General features: G+C 34.5%; 1 protein-coding gene across 2 annotated transcripts in view; it reads right to left on the bottom strand.

Moving 5' to 3' along the window:
• Window positions 1-23,197, bottom strand: part of NKAIN3 (sodium/potassium transporting ATPase interacting 3) — a 352,665-nt gene that overhangs the window by 145,166 nt on the left and 184,302 nt on the right. For both annotated transcript variants that reach the window (XM_010708976.3, XM_031552871.1), the window contains exon 3: window positions 22,883-22,963. In XM_010708976.3, coding sequence (XP_010707278.1) covers window positions 22,883-22,963 — 81 coding nt within the window. The remainder of the gene's footprint in view (window positions 1-22,882; window positions 22,964-23,197) is intronic.

The following is a 23,197-nucleotide window of genomic DNA, read 5'->3' as shown; positions in this document are numbered from 1 at the left end:
AAAAATAAAACAACCATCCCTTCTTCCCACTCCCCAAATGACAATAATAAAAGAAAAACATATGAAGATCTGATTTGTGATAGCAAATGGTCATAAATTGCATTATGAGTTAGGACAGTCTCTAAAGACGAGTAACTTCAGTTAGGAATTCTGCTTATTCATCTCTTGCCTTTTCTTGAGCTTTCTCTCCTCTCCACTATATAAAATAAGGCTTGACATTTCCATAGCAAATGCTAACACTATTTGCCTAAATTTGCTACTAATTAGATTCAGATAAAAGAACTATATGACAAATGCAATAAATAATCATTTGTCCAGTGAATTTACAGCATTGTCCCTCTCTCTGTGTGTATATATATATATATCTCAATCTAAAGTGTATTGTATATAAAGACCATTGATGGGATGCAATCAGCAATTAAACTTTTGATCAATACAATACGCTAAATACAAACTGCAGAGTCCTTCACCAACCCTCACATGGAGTTTACACAATCACCACATCCTGTTTTTCACTTGCACAAAAAAAAAAGCTATTCATTTTCAAAGCACCTTCATCTGTGTTTTCACAGCTGAACCCCTGAGTTCACACAATATACCTAACTGGTTCATTGAAACATATACCATAAATTCATTGCAAGCTACCTTGCTTACTTTCCTGTAGATCTTCCTGCAATCCCAAATGAGTGAAATGAAGAAAGTGCTTTTATCTTTTTCTGAATTTTTTTCTTTATCTTTATTGTTCATCACAAAGCATTTTCCCCTAGTGAATTAACCCTAGATGACTTATGCCCCTCAGAAAATTTTGATAAGTAGATGTCAAAGCAGCTTACATTTTCCAATATAAAAATTTATGATAAAAAGATGGCACTAAGAGCACACACAGATTTTAAGTAAAGATGTTGCCTGAAAAACTCAAACAGTAATCCAGATAGCAGAAAGTAGTTTTTACAAAGCTGAGTTTAATATGAAGTCACTTGTTCCATTACTGTTCTTTTTGTAAAAGCAGATAAAAAAAAAACCATGAAGATAAAACAATTCCAGAACCAGAAACTGACAACAATGAATTACAAATTACATATTCCAGAACATTTAAAAAATATGAGTTGGATATATTATTTTGGTAGAAAGTATGAGATATGTTTCTTTTTTTACATGCAGTAATCCAAGGATCTTCTAACAAGTCACTTAGCATTAAAATTCATCCATCAAGATTATTGCTTTGATATTTTCATAATTTTCATTTAAAATGATAATGAAACTAACAAATCTAAGGTTAATTGCAGGAATACTTACATTTGAGACATGGAAATATGAATTATAGCAATTTTAGATTGCTTCTAGCTCTTTGGAAGCATTAACTGGTACTCTTGCTTGTTAGATATCAGGTAGCCAAGCAAAAGATAAGTCACAACATATGATCAGATGAGGACTAACAGGAAACAATCCACAAATGGTTATTTGGAGGGTCTGCATTTGTGCAGTATCAGAGAGAGACAAAGTAAATAAGCTCACAAATGATAGCAAAGTATTTAATACAAATTCTAAAATGTGTTTACAAAAATGAATTTGGTAGTCTACTTTGTTTAAACATGATGTTAGAAATATATAAATATTTATATATTTATATATAATATTTATATAAATATACAAATAAATAGTTTGCAGAAGTTCAGAAGAGATAGAAATCCACGCTATTTCTCATATTCTCTTCTCTAAAAAGAAATGAGAGAAAGAACTATGTTTCTGTGACACATCTCAAAGTTTATTCTACATATGTAACCTGTAACCAGGACAGATCATAGAACCTCATCTGTAACATACAGTCCATTTCTTCTATGCATCATGTCTGGTTGATGCAATAATTACTACTGACCAATTTAAAGCTGCTCTTCACACCGGAAAAATAAAAAGGTGAGAAAAGATTTCACAGTTCACTTGGAATTCGCTTGTGAAATATTGATCTTACTTTTGAAATAACTCATGCAATACCAAGCTAATGGGCCAGTGTTCATCTGTATTCACTAATCACTTCACTGTTAACTTCTGTGATGAACATTTAACATTTTTTAGTTTTGACTGTGGAAGTTGAAAAGAAAACTAGTCATTTTTTAAAGAACTGTAAAAGCTTCACTTTTAGAGGAAAAGTGAATGAAAGCTAGCATTAAAAAATAACATCAAAAATGAAAGCAGATATTAATTCAGAGCATGCTGATTTGAAACAGGGAAATAAATGATTTTAAGACAACAGTTTACTTTTACCTTGCTTATTTTAGGACTTATCCACAATGCAACACTGCTGAACTCCCTGGGAGACTGTGCAACTCATGTTAGCCCTCCCTCAGTGAGGTAAATTCATGTACTTAAGTTTGAGGCAGGAGATTTCACAGCAGCAGCACTGTGCATTCTCTACCACTTCTCACTGACAGGATCCTGTGCAGGAAGACCAACCAACATACCATCACAGGAAAGAGAACTATATGGGCCATGAGCCCACCTTTCAGAAACTAAAAAGACAAGTTTTATTAAAGCAAGTTGATAAATGTGTCTTTCTGTTCATATGCATGCATGTATATATATTTACTTATTTGAAACATTTTACTGTATCTCCAATATTCCAGGCATAGGAACTGAATTATAAATAAAAAACACATAGTAAAAATGTCACAGTAAGACATTTTGGCTACAAAGTTTTGTCTTGTAAATAATTCTGAGATTTCCTCCTAGATTTCTAAGAGAACAGTGACTAAAATATTGGCTGAGAGTAATTATGTCCCCAGATGCTAACTGCCATTTTTCAACACCCTGTGTAGTCCAGTACAAGGAATAAGCCAGGTCCCCTCTGAAACTTTACTTTTGTTTACTAAAGGATAATTCAGCTCATTCCATTTTTTCCCCCCTCATCTTTTGCTGGATATTCCTGCAAACGTACTAGTAATGCACAGAATAGCAGATACTGGAATATTTCATTATAGTCTTACAGAATTAGCATTGCCTTCCTGCGAAGTTGTTCAAGTGCAAGGGGAAAAGGTATTGATTTCATCCTTGTCCTTTGCTCTACTTACCTGCCTCTTCTATTTTATTTATTTAACCAAATATTTCATGAAAACAAATTTTTCCATAGGCAACAATACCCAGCATGACTGATGGTGATATAGGAATGCCAGGCTGATATCTAACCTATGGGTACTAACATTAATACACTGCATACTAAACATTCAATTCATTGTTACAATATAGTAGCAATATCCATTCATTCCATAGATGGAAATTTCAATTCCCTCCAGAAGCAAAGATGTTCTCCGAAGTGATGGCTAGCTGAAACTTTTCACCACTTTGGCTGGAGTAATAGAAGTAGTAACCTCTCATCTAGATTACCAACAACCAAACTACATCTTGGCAGTTTTACAAAAGGCTGCTTAGCATTATCATCGCTGCTTGTTACATGCCTGTACCACAAGTGCTCATCCACCCTTGGGAATCCCTGGCTTGCACAGCTCAATAGAACTTTCTCTAGCTTCTCTTCCAATGCCCTCTCATAATACAGATCCCAGTCTTCTGCTTCATTTCTTTTTGTGTGACAATATTTCACTATTTTCCAAACAAAGTCTTAAGCACCTAAGTTACAGTGCACCTTTTCACAGTGGTCTTTTAATATGTCCTCCAGTTCTTAAGATCATTTTTTATTTTATTGGTTTCCTGTCTTTGAATCTCTGTTCAAATGACTTTCCAGCTAAGCAGCACTAAATGAAATTCCTCTTTGAGGAAATGTGCCAGGATAGAAGAATCTAGTGTATTGATAGCATAATAGATAAGGAGTCTCCTGTCAATATTTTTAATGTCCAGTTTTACTCACTTGGATACAATGTGCTCAGTATTCCAGGCATTACGGATTTTACATTGATTGCATTTCCTTGCTCTCCTCAGAGAGATTGAAAGCAAAAGTTCTCAAGTTTTTAATGCAAAAATCTTTTACACAAAACCTGTGATATCATATCCCTGGATTTGGTTACCTCATAACAAATAAGGAAGTTTCAGATGAGAACTTCCAGTAAAAAAAATTAGAAAAGATTTTTCATACAACTGTACAGCTGTTGCTGTTTAATCCAGCAGCCAAACACCACACAGCCTTTTACTGCAGAGAGAATCTGAAAAAAAGTAGAACTCATATGTTGACACAAACTATTTACTGGGACAGAAAAGGAAAAGAGAACTAGCAGTAATTATAATATAAATATATATTATTATGAAGAAATATTTACAATGAGGGTAGAGAGACACTGGTACAGGTTGCCCAGAAAAGTTGTGGATGCCCCCACCGCAGAAGTATTCAAGACCAAGCTGAATGGGGCTCTGAGCAACCTGGTCTACTGAGAGATGTTCCAACCTTCTGCTATAGGCAGGGACTCAACAACAACAACTAAAGCATTGCTATGTTATCAACTTCTCCTAGAGCCAAAGCATAGCATCATACCGGACACTATGGAGAAAAATCAACTCTGTCTCCGCTGAAACCAAGACAAGAACTTGCTTTTCAACTACTTGATAATCGGAAGCTACTGCATGTGAAAAACACATTTTGGAGAATGCGGGCTAATTACTAAAGATCATTAGAGAAAGATAAAGAAGGCAATCAGTGTTGTCATTTATACCAGATCTGCTCCCATGATGTTGAGGAGGTTCTCAATGATGAAACATTTCTTAGGTCAAGAACTGCACATCAACACATCACAGAAGGGAAATGAGTTGGCTGGAAGCTTTAGTTTTAGTAGGTAATTTAACTAACGGTGGATATCCTCCTTTCCAGCTCAGTGTGACATCCTGACATGAACAGATCACCTTCAGAAACAACTCTGATAAACATCAGTTAAAGAGATCAGACAAAGTGATGAAGCAGATGCACACTGCTGTATTGTCTGCCATCTGTAGCACTTAAAAATCAGGATTTCTGACATACCTCAGAATAAGAAGGTATTTTGGAAATACATTACTGTGCTGATGTTCTACATCTCATAAACATCAAACTATACAGAACTGCAGTACACAAATGTCTAAAAAGATCATGTATAATTTCCCTTGAAAACCCTTAATTTGCTTGCATGCATATTTCAGTTGTAGTAGGAGATCTACTACATTAGCAAGCAGAAGCAGAGCAGCTCAACCTTAGTTGTGAGGAGTCTCTCACTAAACTTTATAACCTCATCCTAAACTCTGTTCGCCAGTTAACAGCTTCTCAGAATGACAGTTTAAATCAAGAAAATGTCACATGTATACAGTAACAGGTCTAATCTTTTCCGTAAATTGCTGCCTGTGGTTTTCAGAAACACATTAAATTGCTGGCGATTTACAATGAGTATCACTGCAAGGGTAACTTGACTTCTGCACATTTAACAAAATAGTCTTAAATTATTCACACATATCATTCAATGGTATGGCAATTTTGAGAGTCATTGATTTTAGCAACTTGTAGTATGCCTCTTTGTTGAATAAATATAAATCTTACACTCGACTTCTGCTTCTCAAATGTAAGACAGAAAGTCAACCCAGATACCAGAGATCCATAACCCATTTTAGGTCCCACATATCAAGCCTAAGTGACCAATTTTTTCATATACCAAATAACTGTAAACAATATTTTTGGGTGTTTTCAATTACCTCTGGGTACTAGCATTTAATTGTGGTAATTCAGAACACCACAGCATCCATACTCCTTTTTAAAAAAGGCAGAGAAATCAAGGGAGGAAAAAATAAACAATACACGTTATGGATGTATTTCATGAGTCAAATATCCAAGTAATGGCTGTTCAGAAACCAAGAGACGAAAGATACATAGAGGACAGCTACATAGGTGATGATGAACAGCTGGGTTAGTGGACAGCGCCTTATGGGGAAAAAATAGCACAGCAAAAATTTATTTTACCCTGGTAGTTGGATATGGTTAGGCTGCACCATCCCATTCAGAATGGTAAGAGGTATGGTCTATTTTTGGAATCTCAACAGAATTTCTCAGAAATGAAATATTCACAAAACAAGATTGTTTTCTTCCTCCTAAAAACAGCATTTACCTTGAGTCTGTACATGAGGAGCAAAAAAGTATGCTATTTTTGTTTTCAGTACTATTTGTAGTTATATAATAACTTCTCTTTATCAGAGCACAACTCATAAGCTTCTGTGTTTCTTTTCCTCCACAGAACAACTTGAATTAAATACTAACTCAAGGACTGACAAAATAATCTATTAATGCAAGTGGATTTACAAGCAAAAGGGAGCGATAAGTTTGTTAGAAAGGCAGAACACAATCTTGCAGGGTATTTAATATCGCTTATTTCATGCACAAACTTATTTTATATTTGACAAAACACTAAATAAAGGAACATAGGACTCAAAATACAGATACTAAATTAAATGATAAGCCACATGAGAAAGATCATTTATTACAATATTCCCAGTCTTGGTGAAGCTATCACATAACCATGGAATGGCTAGGGTTTGAAGGGACCTCAAGGATCAAGTTCCAACTGCCCTCCCATGACAGGGCCACCAACCTCTAGATCTGGTACAAGACCAGGCTGCCCAGGACCCCATCCAACCTGGTCTTGAACATCTCCAGGAACAGGCTGCCCAGAGAGACTGTAGATGCTCTGTTCCAGCACCTCACCACTCTCTCCGTGAAGAGCTTCCGCCTGACATCCAATCTAAACCTTTCCTCCTTGAGCTTAAAACTACTCCCCCTTGCACTACCACTATCTACCTGAGTAAAAAAGTTGATTCCCCTCCTCTTTATAATCCCCTTTTAAGTAATGGAAATTGTAGGGGTTGGAAGGGACTTCAAGAGATCAAATCCAATCCCCTACAAAGTCATGTTCCCCACAGCAAGCCACACAGGAAGGTGTCCAGAGAGATCTTGAATGCCTCCAGAAAAAGACTCCACAACCTCTATAGACAGCCTCTTCCAGGGCTATGACATAACAAATTGTAATGAATGACCCTTTGCAGTATGAACTGCAGAGCATAAAAAGAGATTATGCAGCCTCTTACAAGAAATCTAACACTTTCTGTCTTTGAATCTTGCAGGGTCCTAAGAATGGCTTCCGTTCCCTTTTATTTTATAAAGTTATATTGTTTTTTAAAAACATTGAATATTTCAGAAATACTTAGATAAAACAGTTTAAAAAGATAAAACCATTAACACAAATTTCATACCAATACTCATGCTTCCCTGACTACTTCTGACTCCAGTTCCACCCCCCACCCCTTATTTATTTCACTTAATGTAACATACTGGAAGAATAAATAAAGCACAAGCACAACAGAAGAGGTGCCACAGTAATATATACAAGATCAATACAAGTAAATGCAACCTAAATTACTTGAAAATGCTGTTAACTGATACTACCACAAGGATATTGTTATGTTATGAACATTATAACATAGAATAATTTAGAGAGATCCACATATCAACATTTACCTAGTATGTCATTACATATTGTATTACATCATTGCATTTCAACTTTACTTCATGAATAAAGAACTTCTTACCAAAGGAATATTCAGTTTTTTTCCCAGAGGTTATATTAAAGCCTTCTCCCCTTCCTAAACTTTAATACATGACTAGTGGAAAGGTCTATGGATTGCTTCTTATTTTAACGCTGACTTAGCAAACTACTTAAATGCACAGTAAGCATTTGTAAGCATTGAATAATTTTATTGAGTTTAATGAGATTAGTCATGCATTTAAAGATAGTTGTGTTCTGCTAAACTGAAGCTGTAGAAAAAAGTATATAAATAATTGGACCACACCATGTTATAGGACAGTAATTACTAATTTTTACCTACTGCTGCAGTGCTTTAGGTTTTAGCAACCTTTTGGGTGTGCTAACCTAATTGCCTATCTGAAGCAGATGGAGAGGATGTGCATATTAACAACACAGGGAAGATCTCTCAGCAAGGGAAAAAGTATTTTGTCATACCATTCTGCGAGAATCAAAGGATGTCCAAAGCACTGAACGGTAGGGGAGGAGGGCTGAAGAGGCCCTAGGTGACTACTGCCTGGAGTTTCAGGCATTGATAAGTCTATGGGTATCCTGGTTCAGAGCTGGGTGGGTTGGGTGAAGAGGAGAAGCTGAGAAGAAATACCAAAGGAACTGTGTTTTTTCTTCTGATTTAGTGTAAACTAAAGACAGTAATTACCAATAAAACATTATATAGCACCCGTAACAGCAATTCTCTCAGAGACAGAGCTAAACAAGTCCTGTTTATGAAACTGAGCTGCCTATTTTGTAGCTGGATAACAGAAAAATCAAGCAAGAAATAAGTTGCAGCAACTTTTCCTTTTATGGAGGTAATTTTTTTCTACTGCTCCATCTTTTCAGCTATTTTCTCTGCAATGGGCCAAATACACAAGAGTTTAACCACAAAGGATTTGTTCTTTGTGGAAGTTTGCTCAATTAATGGATACAAGAGTTTTCAGCAACACAAACTCTCATTATATCAGTCCACTTCTCAGCAGCAGCCAGAGTAAAAATAAAGATTTAAGTCCATATAAATTAGAGGATATATAATTGAGAAAATTTAATGGGGAAGATAGATGTGTCAGGTAAAATCTGACCATGATACAGTTAAAGACTATCAGAAGCAACTAATTAAGATTAATTTGGAACAGAAGAATATAAGAAGAATTACAAAGGTGATATGATATATACCTAGAAAACTACAACCTTTCTGAGAGACAGAAAAGGCAGACATCTTTAACTATGTATGAACTTAATAAAGTACAGAAAGAAGAAAAGTACTTTCTAAATTAGTGTAAGTGGTTTAAATTGGTTGTATAAATTTATAAATCATTGTCCTCATCTCTGGATTTGCAGCCATATAAATGCATTGGTTGTCAAGATAAATGAATGTAGAGAAGTTAATTTTTAGAAAAGCATGAGAACATTGTAAGACTTCTGTAAGGTTCCAAGTGTGTGTGTATATATTTATATATATATATATACACACACACACGCAACAGTTCAAAGATAGCCTAGCAGTCTCAAAGAAATTGAGGAAAGAATGACAAAATCAAGTGTTTGAGAACTAGTAAATATCAGTCAGCCAGATTTCAGAAGATACTAGAACTTCTTAAATGAACTTGATTTCACTGCCTCAAGAACTTAAATTTGACTTGATATAAGCAGCTGCAAGAAAATTATTTACTCAGACCTCTAAAAGGCACTTAAAAAACAATCTTACTGAAAAAAACATGGAAGCACATTTTTAATGGATTGAAAATTAAATAGATTGAAGTCTGGCTAATTAACATAGCTGTCAATGGAAAAAAAATCACAGTTGAAGAGTCTTTCTAGCAGGACTCTCCTAGCACTGAAGTAAGGTCTGATTTTGTTCAATATTTACATTAGTGATATAGAAGTAAATATAAAAATCACTGCTTATAGTGGATATACTTATAGGTGACACAAATAGAGGAAGGAGAGTAGATAGGGAAGAGACAGGCAGCTGTACTGGGCCATCTGGACTACCTGGTAAACTGGGATCAACAAAACGAAATCTGTTAAATTACAGCCAAAAGCAAAGTGTTATAGCTAGAAAGCAGGGAATGCTAGTTGCACAACAGAATTGAAAACTGAATCCTGGAGAATAAACCATCTGGAAGAAGTTAATGTGATCCTGAACTGCTTAAGCAAGGTGCCTAAAACACAATCTTAGAACTTCTCAGTTTGTTAGAGAGAAAGATACTGCTGCCAAAGCTAAAAATCTTTCAAAGCTACTTAGAATCATAGAACACCCCAAGTTGAAGGTGCCTACGAAGACCATCAAGTCCAACTCCTAGCTCCACACAACACCATCCAACATTCAAATCCTGTGCCTGAGAGCACTGTCCAAACACTTCTTCACTTCCAGAATGCTCAGTGCTGTGACACTGAGAACTTGTTCCACTGCCTGACTACAGTCTGGTGAAGAATCTTTCCCTAATACCCAAATTGAGCCATCACTGATACAGCTCCATGCTGTTCCATTGAGTCCTAAGGAATATTTAAAACTATTTAGTTATTTTATATATTAAAACTAGGTAAATCAGCATCCCAAGCATATTTTAACGTGCAATCATTTTTACAAATATTAGTGTATTGCAGAGTGATGCAAGAAGTTCCCAAAGAACATGATAGCGCATGATGATTTAATTTTTTATAGGAAATTACTGTTTAAAAATTGGAATTGAATATATTTTCTAAGTGCCATCAGATAATAAGCTGATTCATAAGAGTAAATAAGTATATACAAGCTAAGCCTAATATAGCTAAAAATATCAATATGCAAAGAGTAATTACTAAGAGACTTATCACTAGCTTTCACAAAATAATTTCCTTTGACTATGCTAATGTGGGGGGTATACACCACGTCTACAATCATACAGCATATAACAATAAAAAAACAGTATTCCATGGGGAAAAAAATAGACAAAAGAACACGTGATGCCTTGAAGCAAAATATTGCTGCAATTCAAAGTAGGCATGGAGTATATGAAAATAGTCCCAAAACAACATGAGCAACTCTGAAGTTAAATAATATACAAGTATATTTGAGACAAAGATCTAATGAAAAATCACAGCTTCTCTACAGCTGGACATGCTTTGTTTTTTCCTCACTGAATGCAGTGTTTTATTCAACAGCCCATCTCTGAAGTGGAAAAAGTAAGATACGTTTGTGAATGCCTCAGGAAGAGGTAAAAAGCAGCATTAATTTAGTCAGGATGAGATGCCTCAGAAGGAAAGTCATCTGCCCTGCCAATATAGGCCATGAGAAATTTGGCCAGCAGTTCATCACTTTCATCAAACTAAGGAATTATTGAACTGAGTAAAAACATAGATGAGAAGTGAAAATATCATCCATAATTCCCAGAAAATAAAGGTAAAAATGAATCAATTGTGTTATATCTGCAGCAAGAAATAATCTGGGTGTTAGAAATAACACCTATGCTCCTCACAGCAGAACAATAAACAGAGGGTTCAGAAGCCAGCCTAGAAAGTTCAGTCCCAGAACAAAAGATGTCCAAACCTTCAAACTTTGAAAAAAAGAAAGAAACAAACAAGGAAACTCTTCAGCAAAACCTTGCAAATCAAACCTGAATCTCAGGATCTCCAAAGTGTGGGGGAAATAAAGATAAAAAAAAAAAAGAAAATGCTGTTTCCAAGCATGCAGAGAAAAAACAGACATGGAACAGCAGAAGCCTGACAACAGACATACCATATTCTCCGCCTGCAAAGCAAGAGTTCTTCTAAAACATCTGAAACACTTCTGAAAAGGTCTTCTACTGCTCTAATGCTCTTAAGAAACACACAGAGTTAATTTAAATATACAATGCTACTATAACAAAGACAATCAAATTATTCATAAGTAGTGTTTGCCCTTCAAAGGAAGCCTCAGGCAAGCACCGTTTCCAGCACTGTGACTTCTCCAAAGCATCTGCCTTCCCCATTTGACTGAATATGTCAAAATAGACTCAGCATTATTCCTAGTGTAAGAAAGCCACTGGCAATAAACCTCATAGCAAAGCAAAGGGCAGGAAGTCAGACAAATCCCCACTGGGATTATCACACTTTCCTTATTAATTCAAGCTGAAGAACTCAAAGGAATGCTGATACTCATTAATAATAAATCTCAGTCACATCGTCAACATGCCTCAAGAATTTCCCTGAAGGATAGCTGGACAAGGAAGAGAAAAGCCAGAAAGGTGATTCTACAACCGAAAGGGAACGTAATCTAGACAAGAAACAGTTCCTTCTTATGGAGGCTAAATGCATTATTACATAGAAATCAAATTTAGGAGATAAGCCAAGTATTGAACCGCAAAGATTAGGAGGCTACCTTCTGGTGATTTATCTGATCAAATGCCACCTTCTAATTAACAAATTAACTCAATATAAATGCCAAGCAATCCACAACAGAAAGGACTGCCACAAAGTTCTATGAAATACATTTAAGGCTTACCCAAAATATAATTTTGAGCTAACCAATTTTTTCTGATTGCTGAAGCCTTCAACAGAAATGAATATTGGGATAGGGACACTACTAAGAACCACTTAATGGGAGCTAAGGAAAAAACACTTTTTTTGCACTTTTTGAAAGAACCTCGTGAAAGCCAGGACCTGGTAGGCCCATCAGGATTAACCTTACATTCAAAAAGCCTAGAAGGAAAAATGCCTATACCTGACCCATGGAGCAAAGCCATTCTAGGCAGCTGTTAATTCAGAAAGTTCAAGAATATCTACGTCTAGTGTTGAGAACCTAGAAAATCGTAAAGAACCATGAAATCTCTGACCTGATGTACAGATTCAGAGTAATCAATAATATCAACTCAGTTGTTAAATGTCTATCTACATAAAGTTAAGACAGTCTCAAACTACCTTCTTGCCTCCCCTTAAGTTAAACAGGGTTCACAAATGCTACAAATGTAGTCCTCTAGATGACACCTGGTGTTGATGAAAGATTGACCATTTCTTGTATTTCTTCTCCAGGTCAAAGGTAGGGCCATGTATCTAACCAATACCCTGAATTTTCACAATTATGAGGTTTCGTAAGATGCATGAGAGTTTTAAGTATGGTAAATCCAATTAAGCACGGGAAGAACATTTTCAGATTTGCTGTCCTCTGTACTTCCATCAAGGTCTTAGACTGCCTTCTGCATAAATTATTACAGAAAACATAAAATTACATTCTGTTCCTAGCAAGTATTGTCTTCAAATGGAAAAAGACTTTAATGAATCAGTGCAAAATTCCCTACAAAAAAAAAAAACTTAAAACTATCAACTGAATGCAAATGCCTTCTAGATGACACGTTATAATGATAGGCTTCCTTATAAAGAACTCCTTACTTGACCAACATATGAAATTATACTTTAAAAGTTAATTTATAAATGGAAAATAATGTATAGAAAATATCAGTAAAAAAAATAAATTTAACCCCAGCTGGCAATAAATAGAGCCAATGCTACCACTAATATAAGCACATTGCTGTACAGAACCATCCAGATCTATACAGATCAGTCAGTCATGTCAGCCATTAGAAGTTGCTGGACAGCCAATGGTCAAGCTAATGCCTAATATAAAATACGATTAATGAAACAAAGAAAATATTTCATAGAGATTTTGTTAGAATAGCATCACATCTGAAAAACAAAGATTTAAATGAGTTTCAGCAATTTTGCCTTTCTATACAATAAGAGCATAATAATCAACTCAGAATATTCTTAAGTACATAAAATAATATCCAGAGCAATCAAACCTAGGTTTACTCTTATACACAGACAGAATTACCACACCACCTCATAAGCGAGCCATGACTCAGATAAGTTTCTCTTCTTTCCACAAACAAGCTAATCAATGCAATAGGATGGAGAATTTGAACTGACTATCCCCTATGGCAAGTACTCAACACCACCAGCATCTTCTAGGTAAACCAGAACAGGGGCAGTGAAAAATGAATTGGCAGACAGACACCTAATAGAAAAATCACAGCATTTGCTGAAGATACAGGATACCAAAAAACAAAGTCCTGAAATATGAAAGGATTTCAACACTGCAGAAAATTCACAAGTAAGCACTGAAGAACAGGAAAAAACATACATATACGTGTCATTATCCTGATAAGAATAAGACTAAATCACTTGACTGAACTTACTAGATGATCCCTCCTGCCCTCATACACTCTGACTCCTCATTCCTATCTTCTTGTTCTACATACATATACTCAACTCCTTTTCAGATTTTGTTAGAGCACATTTACAGTATAGGTACTCAGGTATTTAATCTCTTGGCATTGATAAACATCACAACATGCCTTTCTGCACCCATTTAAAGATATGACAACACCTTTATTTCTTTTTCATATCTAAAAGTTCTTTTCCAAGCTACTCGCCTTCTCTCTCTGAAATAATACACATTTTAGCACTTCATACAAATGCCACTGACCAGTTTTCAGAAGAAACACAACAGTCACAATTCAGCAATAACAAAGGAACAGCTTACCCGCTTTCTGTGGATCAATATCATAAGAAACTCCCAAAAGGAGGCAAACTCCAGGTGGCAAACCTTACCCACTGGCTGCCAGCCCTTAAATGAGGTTAGGAAGGGGCGGATCCTGGACCCACTCCTTCCAGTCATGCAGTTGAATTGCTTACACCTGTGCTCCCAGGGCTGCCTGCACCCCTTCACCAGGTGCTCAATCACTGGTTCAGGCCATGACCTAACCAACTGCATACAACCAGAAAACTTTTCAACTTCAAAATCCTAGAAGTATCTGAAAGTCTAAGCTAGTGAACTCAAACAAATGTGAATGCAATGTTTATATTAATAAGTTTATTTTTATAGCAGTTCTCTAGCAATATATATCACATTTATCATTCCAAAAGCCAATCAACGATGGATTTAAATGGCTTATCATTCAAGAAAAACAAAACCCAAAACAACAACACCGATACCACCTCAGTAAGTTAAATCAATGAAGAGTGGTGTCCTCTTCCAAATATAAGCCTTAGAGTTTAGCTTCAAGGTGTTAAAAAATAACATTAATTTCATTTAAAAAACATATTTTAATGAATCACTGTAAATGTCACCTGAAAGGATATGAAATTCAATTTCTGCACCATCTGGAACGTACTCCTGATTAAGTTTTTCTGCAATGTGATCATATCACCTAAACAAACTAATTAACATCAGAATGACACATTTTGCAGTTTCTGTGGCATTTATCTGTGTCCCACTTGTTCCACATATATTTTTGCAGATTGACCTTATGCTTCAGTAATGCCATCAAGCTAGATGTGTGATAATTGTCCTTCTAAGAATGAGCATGTATTTCATTAAAACTTAACACAGTAAACTGAAACAGACTGAAAAAAAGAAGAAAAAAAAAGGGCTTTGGTTATGTGAAATTTGGAACATGAAAAATCATCCACAAAGTCTCTTCAACTAAAATACAAGTCTTTGAGTCCAGCGGACTGTTCAAAATTTTGAATTGGAAGAATGTGTACTTCTTTCAATACCAGAATACCAACAGACTAAAATGTTTATGTTAATTTGGCTCTTTTTTTTTTTGAGTACTCATTAAGTACCTGAAGCAGTTTACAAATGTAATTCCTTTAGTTTTATATTAAAATTAACAGCATAGATGTGCAGATGCTCTTTTTTGGGGGGGATTTCTAGTGTTTATAGAAAGTAATGCACTTTTCCATAGTGTCGCTATTATGACTGCACAGTTCATGACTGATAGTATTCCAACTCTTAATGGAAACACTCACTGTCTTCTGAACCATATGCACCAGCAGAAACTGCATGTGATACTGAAGTCAGCCCAACAGAACACCAGAAAATACTGTTTATAAATACTGTTGAAAGGCACATCACCAACATAGTGAACTTATGATTAACAGTACCTAATATCAGCCAAGACTAAAGCTATTATTTTAAAGCTCTGAAATGCTGTTTCTGTTCAACATTACACTGCATAAAATTGCAGTAAATTGGATTTCAGGTTTACTGCCAAAGTAATTAAAAATTCCAAAGTTTGCTGTTAAAACAGAACATTATGGAAAAATATTAAATACAACTTAACCTGGATGTTATTTCTCTTTATTGTGAGAAAGCAGCAGGATGGGAGGAGCAACTTGCATAAAAGAAGTCATATTAGAACTTTACATTAAAACGCATTTTAGTGGAAACTTTATTGTAAGAAAGGGCAAAATAATAATAGTAATTTAAAAGAAAAAGCCAAGTGTTTCTACAGAATGCTTATTTGCTGTTGTTACTTTTGAGAGCTAGTTCAAAGAAAGAGTGAAGACTGAATTCAAGTGGATTGGTGGATTGTATGAGCCAAGCATTGTAACTTTTATTGGGCCTGGTTTTCTTTTCCTTTATATTAGTTTTCATCTATTTACTTAAATGGTGTTCAATTAGCATTTCTAATTTCCCCTTATCTGAGAAGATTCTGGAACATAATTTTAAAAACAATAATTCTACAAACCCTAAAGGATTTAAAAGGAAATGAGGAAGAAGCAAGAAGGAGCAAATTTTAAGGAAATGAAAACTTTCCTTTCATCAGGTTTAATTTCTGCAAAATGAGTTTTATTAGAACTAAGAAAAGATTATAATTAACTACTGCCATTAAACTAGTCATGTGTAATGTCTAGAAATTGGAGATTGCCTACAGCCACATTCATGCCCTATTTTAGTGTGTTCCATTACTGTGCATATTACAGCTAGTAGCAAGTGATGACATCACCTGTAACATACAGGACATATAGAAAAAAATGGACATATAGAAACATGTAGGCTAAGAGAATAATAAGAATACTGGATATGTAGTCTCTCAAGGCCTAAGAAAGATATTGATCAAGAGCAGTTAATATAAGTCAAAGATGTGTGGGAAGAAATTTTCAGCTGACTTGTGCACGATGGTACCACATCCAACAAGGAGGAAATGTACTATTACCACTATCACATTTTCTTTATTGAAGAAAATTTTACTGTGAATGGCAATGATTTGTGTTCAGTTAATAATCCATCAACAGAACACAAAGAAAGCAAGTCTTGTGTATTTCATATGCCTAGTCTCTGTCAGGACTGAAGAGCAACAGCAGCTCTGCTTCCCAGTTGGTGTCACATAGCTGAAAACTAAAATCCCATTGTACATGCTCAAGAACTGCTATCAGCCACCTTTCAGCCTCCATTGGGCTTCCTCATTTTGTGTCCACACATTCTTCTCTGAAGGGAAAAGCCAGAGCTACCTCAAGTTCCTCAATTGGAATTCCAGCCACAGTTAAAATGACAGTCTAATCAGCTGATTAAAGATGAGGTTTTACACTTTCAACTTCTACTCATTTTTTCGTATTTAGCACTCCCACTCAAAAAATTACTGTGGACATTAACTTGGAATTTTAGGTTAACAGAGGCTAATTTCTAAAGATTAAAAATAGCTGGACAGAAGAGTTCTCTAGATCGTTCTGGATCAATATTCCTTTACTTCACATCCAGTGATGGAGCTTTGTAGCAGCACTAGATCCTACTCAGTTTATTTATTACCAGAAGACTTCCCTTAAAATTTCAAGCAAGTCTTCTTCTGCATGTTCAGCAAATTATTTCTCAACTCTCTTCCCATTAGGTATGAAAGCAACTAATCTTCCACATAAGAATTGTTCACAGTTGAGTAGATGTTTCAGGCTTTACATTCAATCCTTTCTTAGGCTAAGGAATTCTATTCTACTTTCCACCTCCCCACTAATGTTCCATACAGATTTTACTATCATTTATTTTTTCTTAAGTTTAGAACTTATTTTTTTAAGTTTAGAACTGATCTATAGATGCTGCCAACTTTGTTCACACACTTCTTGTAACAGGCTATACCATAGAGTAATTTTGATGCTAATTAAGCCAGAATAATTGCTTTAATTTTCTCACTTTGCATACATTAGTATATATTTGTGTACTACGTTTGATACCGTTAGCCTAAATTCAAGCAGTGCTTTTGTTTTCATTCCACAGTAACCACAGTAACAACAACAACAACAAAAAAAAAGTGAAAAAGCTCAAAAGAAAAAAACTACAAGTCCTCAGTATACCTTTGGATCTCTATTAATTATAAAATGTCATTAGTTTTGTGCTTAACTTGTTCAATTTGAGATGATTAGATATAATTGTACAATAATTAATGATTGACTGACATGCACCAAAGGGGGTTAAAGGGATTTGAGAAGAACACAGAATAAAGTCCACATGGCTAGCCCTCATTCTGATGCATAATATTTTCTTTAGAAAAAAGTATTAAGATTTTATTCCCACAGCATCTGTAGCAAATAACTTATTAGTCCATTTTTTCCTTCAGATGAAATAATTAAGTTACAATTCTATCCAATAAATAAACAGCAATACAAAAACTTAGTTGATACTTCTGTTTAGTAACTAGTTTAATAAAGACACATTGATAAAAGTAAATTTTACCAGAAAATATATGTGAAAAAGAACTTTTTGCTATTTAAGAGATGCAAAATTTCCTTTGAATACAGTGGAAAGCGTAATGAGGCTAGTGTCATGGATATTAGAAGTCACATTCACCTAAATTCAACATCAAAAATGAAGGAACAGATAATAAACGAAAGCTGTTTTAGAAGCAGTTTCCTACTGAATATGTCTGTGTCATGCAAATCCTTGATCAAAAGCAGCAACAGACATAGCTGACAGACAGTTCAACCTTGAAATCTAAACATAAAATTATCTAGAAAGAGGCAAAGTTTATGCTCAAAGAGCATACGATGGAAATACAGAGAGAAACATCGTAGAATAATAATGCACATTTCCCAGCTCCTTAGGTAACATACAGAAAACAACAGGAAAGGAATGTTGTAGAAACATCTGGAGTGCTGCCGTACATTTATCGGATAAAGGGCAATAACATGGGCAAGAAAACTTCATGGTAATAAGCAATGAAACAAGAAGTAAAAAACTGATCCTTCAAAAAGTATTAGTTGGCAAAGTGAATGATAAATACAAATAAACACAGTGGTTTTCATACTTAATCTGAAATAGTGGAGGGAGGTAAATGATAGAAATATCAACTGTGCACACTAAACAAATGATAGAAATATCAACTGTGCACACTAAACAAATGAAGTCTTCTTTGTAAAGTAAAAGGAACATTAAAGAATGTATTGCTAGTAATGGGAAGCTGGCGTGTATATGTTAGAAGTTCTTGCCCTTATTTAAGAAGAATATATAAAACTTCAAAATGACAGCTTCAAGCATTATATCAGGTAAGACTCAATTAAAGTTCATTTTCAGATATACTGTAGGGAATGTTTTTTTTGCCTCTTAATCTTTGAGAATTTTGTTGACGTTTACATGTCTAATACTGTCCATATTCTTGAATGTGGTAATTAAACATTTTTCATTTTGAGATGTAGAATAACATCCACAGAACTAATGAGCTCAATGGCTAAAAGGTGTGTGGATGTAGCAATCTGTCATCCTGCAGAGGAAGTTTAAAAGGTCATGTTACAACAGCAGATTTGTTTCTTTCATACAGAGTGGTTAAAACCAAAAATTATGCTTTCAATTTCATGAAAGTAGTACATGAAAAATATAGGCAATTTTCATTTTTCATGTGGGCGTTTTTTAATTGCTGCAGTGTTGGTGGTATTGCACTGCTGAAATTAAAAATACAATTAAAAACCTAAAGTAACAAACAAAAAATTAGTTATAAACATATTTTATTTCTGATCAAATACTATTTCTTTAGTGTTTGAAAAAAAATTGACATTTTATTTGCAGCTCTGTAACAGAAGGGAAAAAGGACCTTGATCTTAAGCTGACTACACGGTACTTAAAAATGAGCCCTTTATTCATTAGTCTTGTGTTTAAAATAGCCCACCTGGAGGACAGCCAGGCTTATTTCCTTTTCAAACCTGAGAAGACTTGAATCCATTTCATTTATTTCCTAGGAGATTGCTCTAATTACTATACTGTAGTTACTGTGGGGCAGGCTCCTTCCAGTCACTTCTATGCAAATGTTCCTCTTTAAATAAAATAACATATTATTTGGAGCAAGAACCAAGACATAAGTGAATTCCTTGACCATAAGCTTATAGACCTAGACCATATACGTTTCTAGTACACATAGACTCCCTGTTCTCAACTTACCTATCCCCAGCAGCTTCCTCTCGTCTGGTTTACCAGACTGTTAGAATCAGAAACATTGGTGGGAATTTGGGCCAAGGGTATATGTGAAATTTCATTTTTGACAAAGAATTTCAGAATTTGAAAACAGTTTTAAAAAAAATATATAGAATTTCTGTGATGCCTTTTCTAAAGCATCATCCTTCAAAAAAAGACAACCAAGTTACATATGTGATGTTTGACACTGGGAAAGTAGGTGACAGAAGTTTTCATCACTCTTTCTCAAGAACGGATTAGAGATCTTCATGTACTAGATTCATAAAAATTAAACCAAAATCAAGCTGTTCATCAGGAAAACAAAACAAACAAACAAAAAAAGAAACAAAAAAAAAAAATAAAAGAACCCCCATAAAAGACCAAAAAAAAACCAAGAAAAAGACACCAAAAAACCCGATATTTGTGATATAAGTGATATTTGCACTACCATGTCTTACTTATGTCATTTGTTATAAATACTAAGTAAAAAGATCCAAAAGTGATGCAAAAATCAGTTTACTTAGAAAATCTGAATTTTGTGCATTAAAATTGAAAGAAAAAATTTACCTTCAGACCTTCACAGCCAAAAAAGTGGCCTAAATTACCTAAGTCTTTCTCAATCAAGTCTTCTATTAACTTTAAAGGATTTTTTTGGCTGAATTCAAAAAATATATTCAAAAGAGATCTTCCTTTCAGCAGCAAGAATAAGAGCTGAGCTAACAGCTATGGTGGAGTTTCTATTAGGACATTTGAAAAGTCTACCTTGTCCGCTACATGCATACTCCACAGAACATTCAACTATCATTATTATCTATTATTACACCAGATAATATTTTATAATAGCATTCATGATTGAAGATCTAATACTTTCACATAACTCCAATGAACAACTATTCTTGTAAGAACAAACAGACATGGTTCTTCTTAAAAAGACAAGAATAAAATAAAATCAGTCATCTGCTAGACAGCATTTTAATTTTCCCTGATAGCAAATTAACAAAGGTTACAAAAAATTACAAACAGTTTGCATTAATTTTAGAAACAAAACCTTTTGAAAGGAAAAGGAAAAAAGAGTTGAATACACCCTGCTTAGATGTCAACACTAAGAAAATAGCCTCCTCTGGAAAGCCTCTGATGATGGTACTAACTTACTTCTCTAACACACATTTTTATCATTCCTAGAACACCAGAAAGTATTCATGAAGAATAATGATGAATGTTAAGCTAGCATGTTAAGTAAAATATGGGCCCCAATTAAGTTAGTGTCAAATATCGATCAATCTGTGAATAGCTAGGATTTTACCTCTATGTGCTGATAACCACATCATCTAATTTTCTGAAACAGTGCTGAAAGGACTCAAAATTTCACAATTTACTTAACAAAATTATTGATTCTATTATTATTATCTTGATTCTCATTGCAGTGCCTTCGATGCAATTTGTACAGAAGCACTTAACTTCCATGAGGATAATGTCACGTGCATCATCTTGTTGAGAAACTACTTTTTCAAACATTATAATTATAAACCACGATAAAAATTCCACCAAAATTCTGAGATCAATCAACTTAAATAATAATAAAGGGCATTTTTCTTTGCTGCTTAAGTGATATTTGCACTACCATGTCTTACTTATGTCATTTGTTATAAATACTAAGTAAAAAGATCCAAAAGTGATGCAGGGTAGTGAAACTGGAAGATATAGTTTTTCAATTCATACCTGTTGTTTTATAACCCTCTTATCAGTAAGGACACAATAAAAATCCTTTGCAATTGAAAGTTAACTTTGATTTTCAAAAACTCAGGGTCACATTACAAGTTTCAATTTACTTCCTAGTTATTTAAACATACTAGTTAGCTTAAAAAATACAATAGTCATTATGACAACAGACATCACCAAACTACTTGGAAAAATGCAAACTGTTTATAAACCAGAATGAAAGAACAATTACTTTAGACATTCACCACTTCTGTTTGTTGCAATTCTGTTTTTACCTAATAGATTTTTAAGTCAAAACATGTGAATGCAATTATTTATTTTGATCTATGAAGGGTACTTACTTTCTTATCAAGCATATGACTTCTAGTGAAGTAGATCATATTCAGTGAATAAATAAGCTGTTTTAGATTTTCATTATGAAATTTTATCACCAAAGGAAGCGATCATGTAAATCTTTAATGGAATTTTTACCAATCAGATGACATTTTACTTCTTAATAACTGGTTTCACCAGTTTTTTTTGTTTGTCGTCAGACAAAATCTATGAGTTTTATTGATGAATGCAAAAAATACCATAGCTCACAAACATTGCCACCTGAAATGAGTAGAGTTCAGAATTTTCTAAAATCACTGTATTAATCAACAGTAGTATAATCAATATTGTTATACCTACTATTAGTAGCATGGACATTTATTCTAATAATAATCCCAGTATCTACTTGTGCTTCTGTCATATTGTACCCAAAACCATTTAAATATGGAAGTAGTAAACAAAGATTAATAATCTATGCATAACAATTTGATAATAATCTACAAATACTGTATGGAACTCACTGTAGATACAAGGCTAAATATAACCTATGCTAACATAAGTGCTACATTTTATGAGTGCAACCCATATCTTGATAATTCCAGCAAATACTTCTGCTCTAATCAGAGGTTTGAATAAGAACTCAATGAACTAGAGCATTATGTTCCATGTAAAGGAAAGATTTATTCAGATGTTAAAAAAAGTCATTCTTTGTCATTTGTGAGAGCAATTTCCTCAACAAGTTACTACATTAACTTTCTCAGTAATTTTCTTCAGCAGCTTTCAAAGCAGCCTCAGAAATTCTGATATTTTTTTTATATACTGTTAATAATTCACCCAAAATGGAATTGTCTGTCTTCCAACGATCAAAAAGAACCTGAGATTTTCTATGGAACGATGTATTTTTTTCAGATGTTACTTCAGAAGGCAGCTGTAATTCCAATACTTTGCACTTACGTACTTCCAAACCATGGCTGTTTACTATCATAGACAAATTCACAAAAACACTGCAGTTCTTATTACAGTCCAGCTTCAAATTCCTGATTGTATTTCAAACAGCAACATTTTTTCTCTGTGGTTCCAACCTTCTAAAATCTATGAGTTCTGTTGTTAACATACCCTCGCGTAAACCTAAAAATGGTAAGTGACCTACCTTAGAGAGTCCGCCTACTTCCAGATAGAAGCAGATAATGAAAACGTTCCAGGTGACCCACAGGGCAGTCCACACCGTGTACTAAATACAAAGCCGGAAAAAAGCAAAAAGAGACAAAAACAAAATATGAAGATGAAAGGACTTCATACTGAGCAGATCAATAATTTTTTTTAAAAACACCTGATATCAGTAAGCATTGTTCTTCTGGGGGCAGTCAAGTGCAGACAGTTCTGAAAAGGAGTTCTCCTCACGTAAGTCTCATAAGAATCACAGGAAATTACAAATCCGATAGCCTTTGTTGCTCTAAATGCATAC

This window comes from Meleagris gallopavo, chromosome 3, assembly GCF_000146605.3.
Source record: "Meleagris gallopavo isolate NT-WF06-2002-E0010 breed Aviagen turkey brand Nicholas breeding stock chromosome 3, Turkey_5.1, whole genome shotgun sequence".
Lineage (NCBI taxonomy): Eukaryota > Metazoa > Chordata > Aves > Galliformes > Phasianidae > Meleagris > Meleagris gallopavo.
Note: the sequence above shows the minus strand (reverse complement) of the source record. Positions and strands in the feature narration are given on the sequence as shown.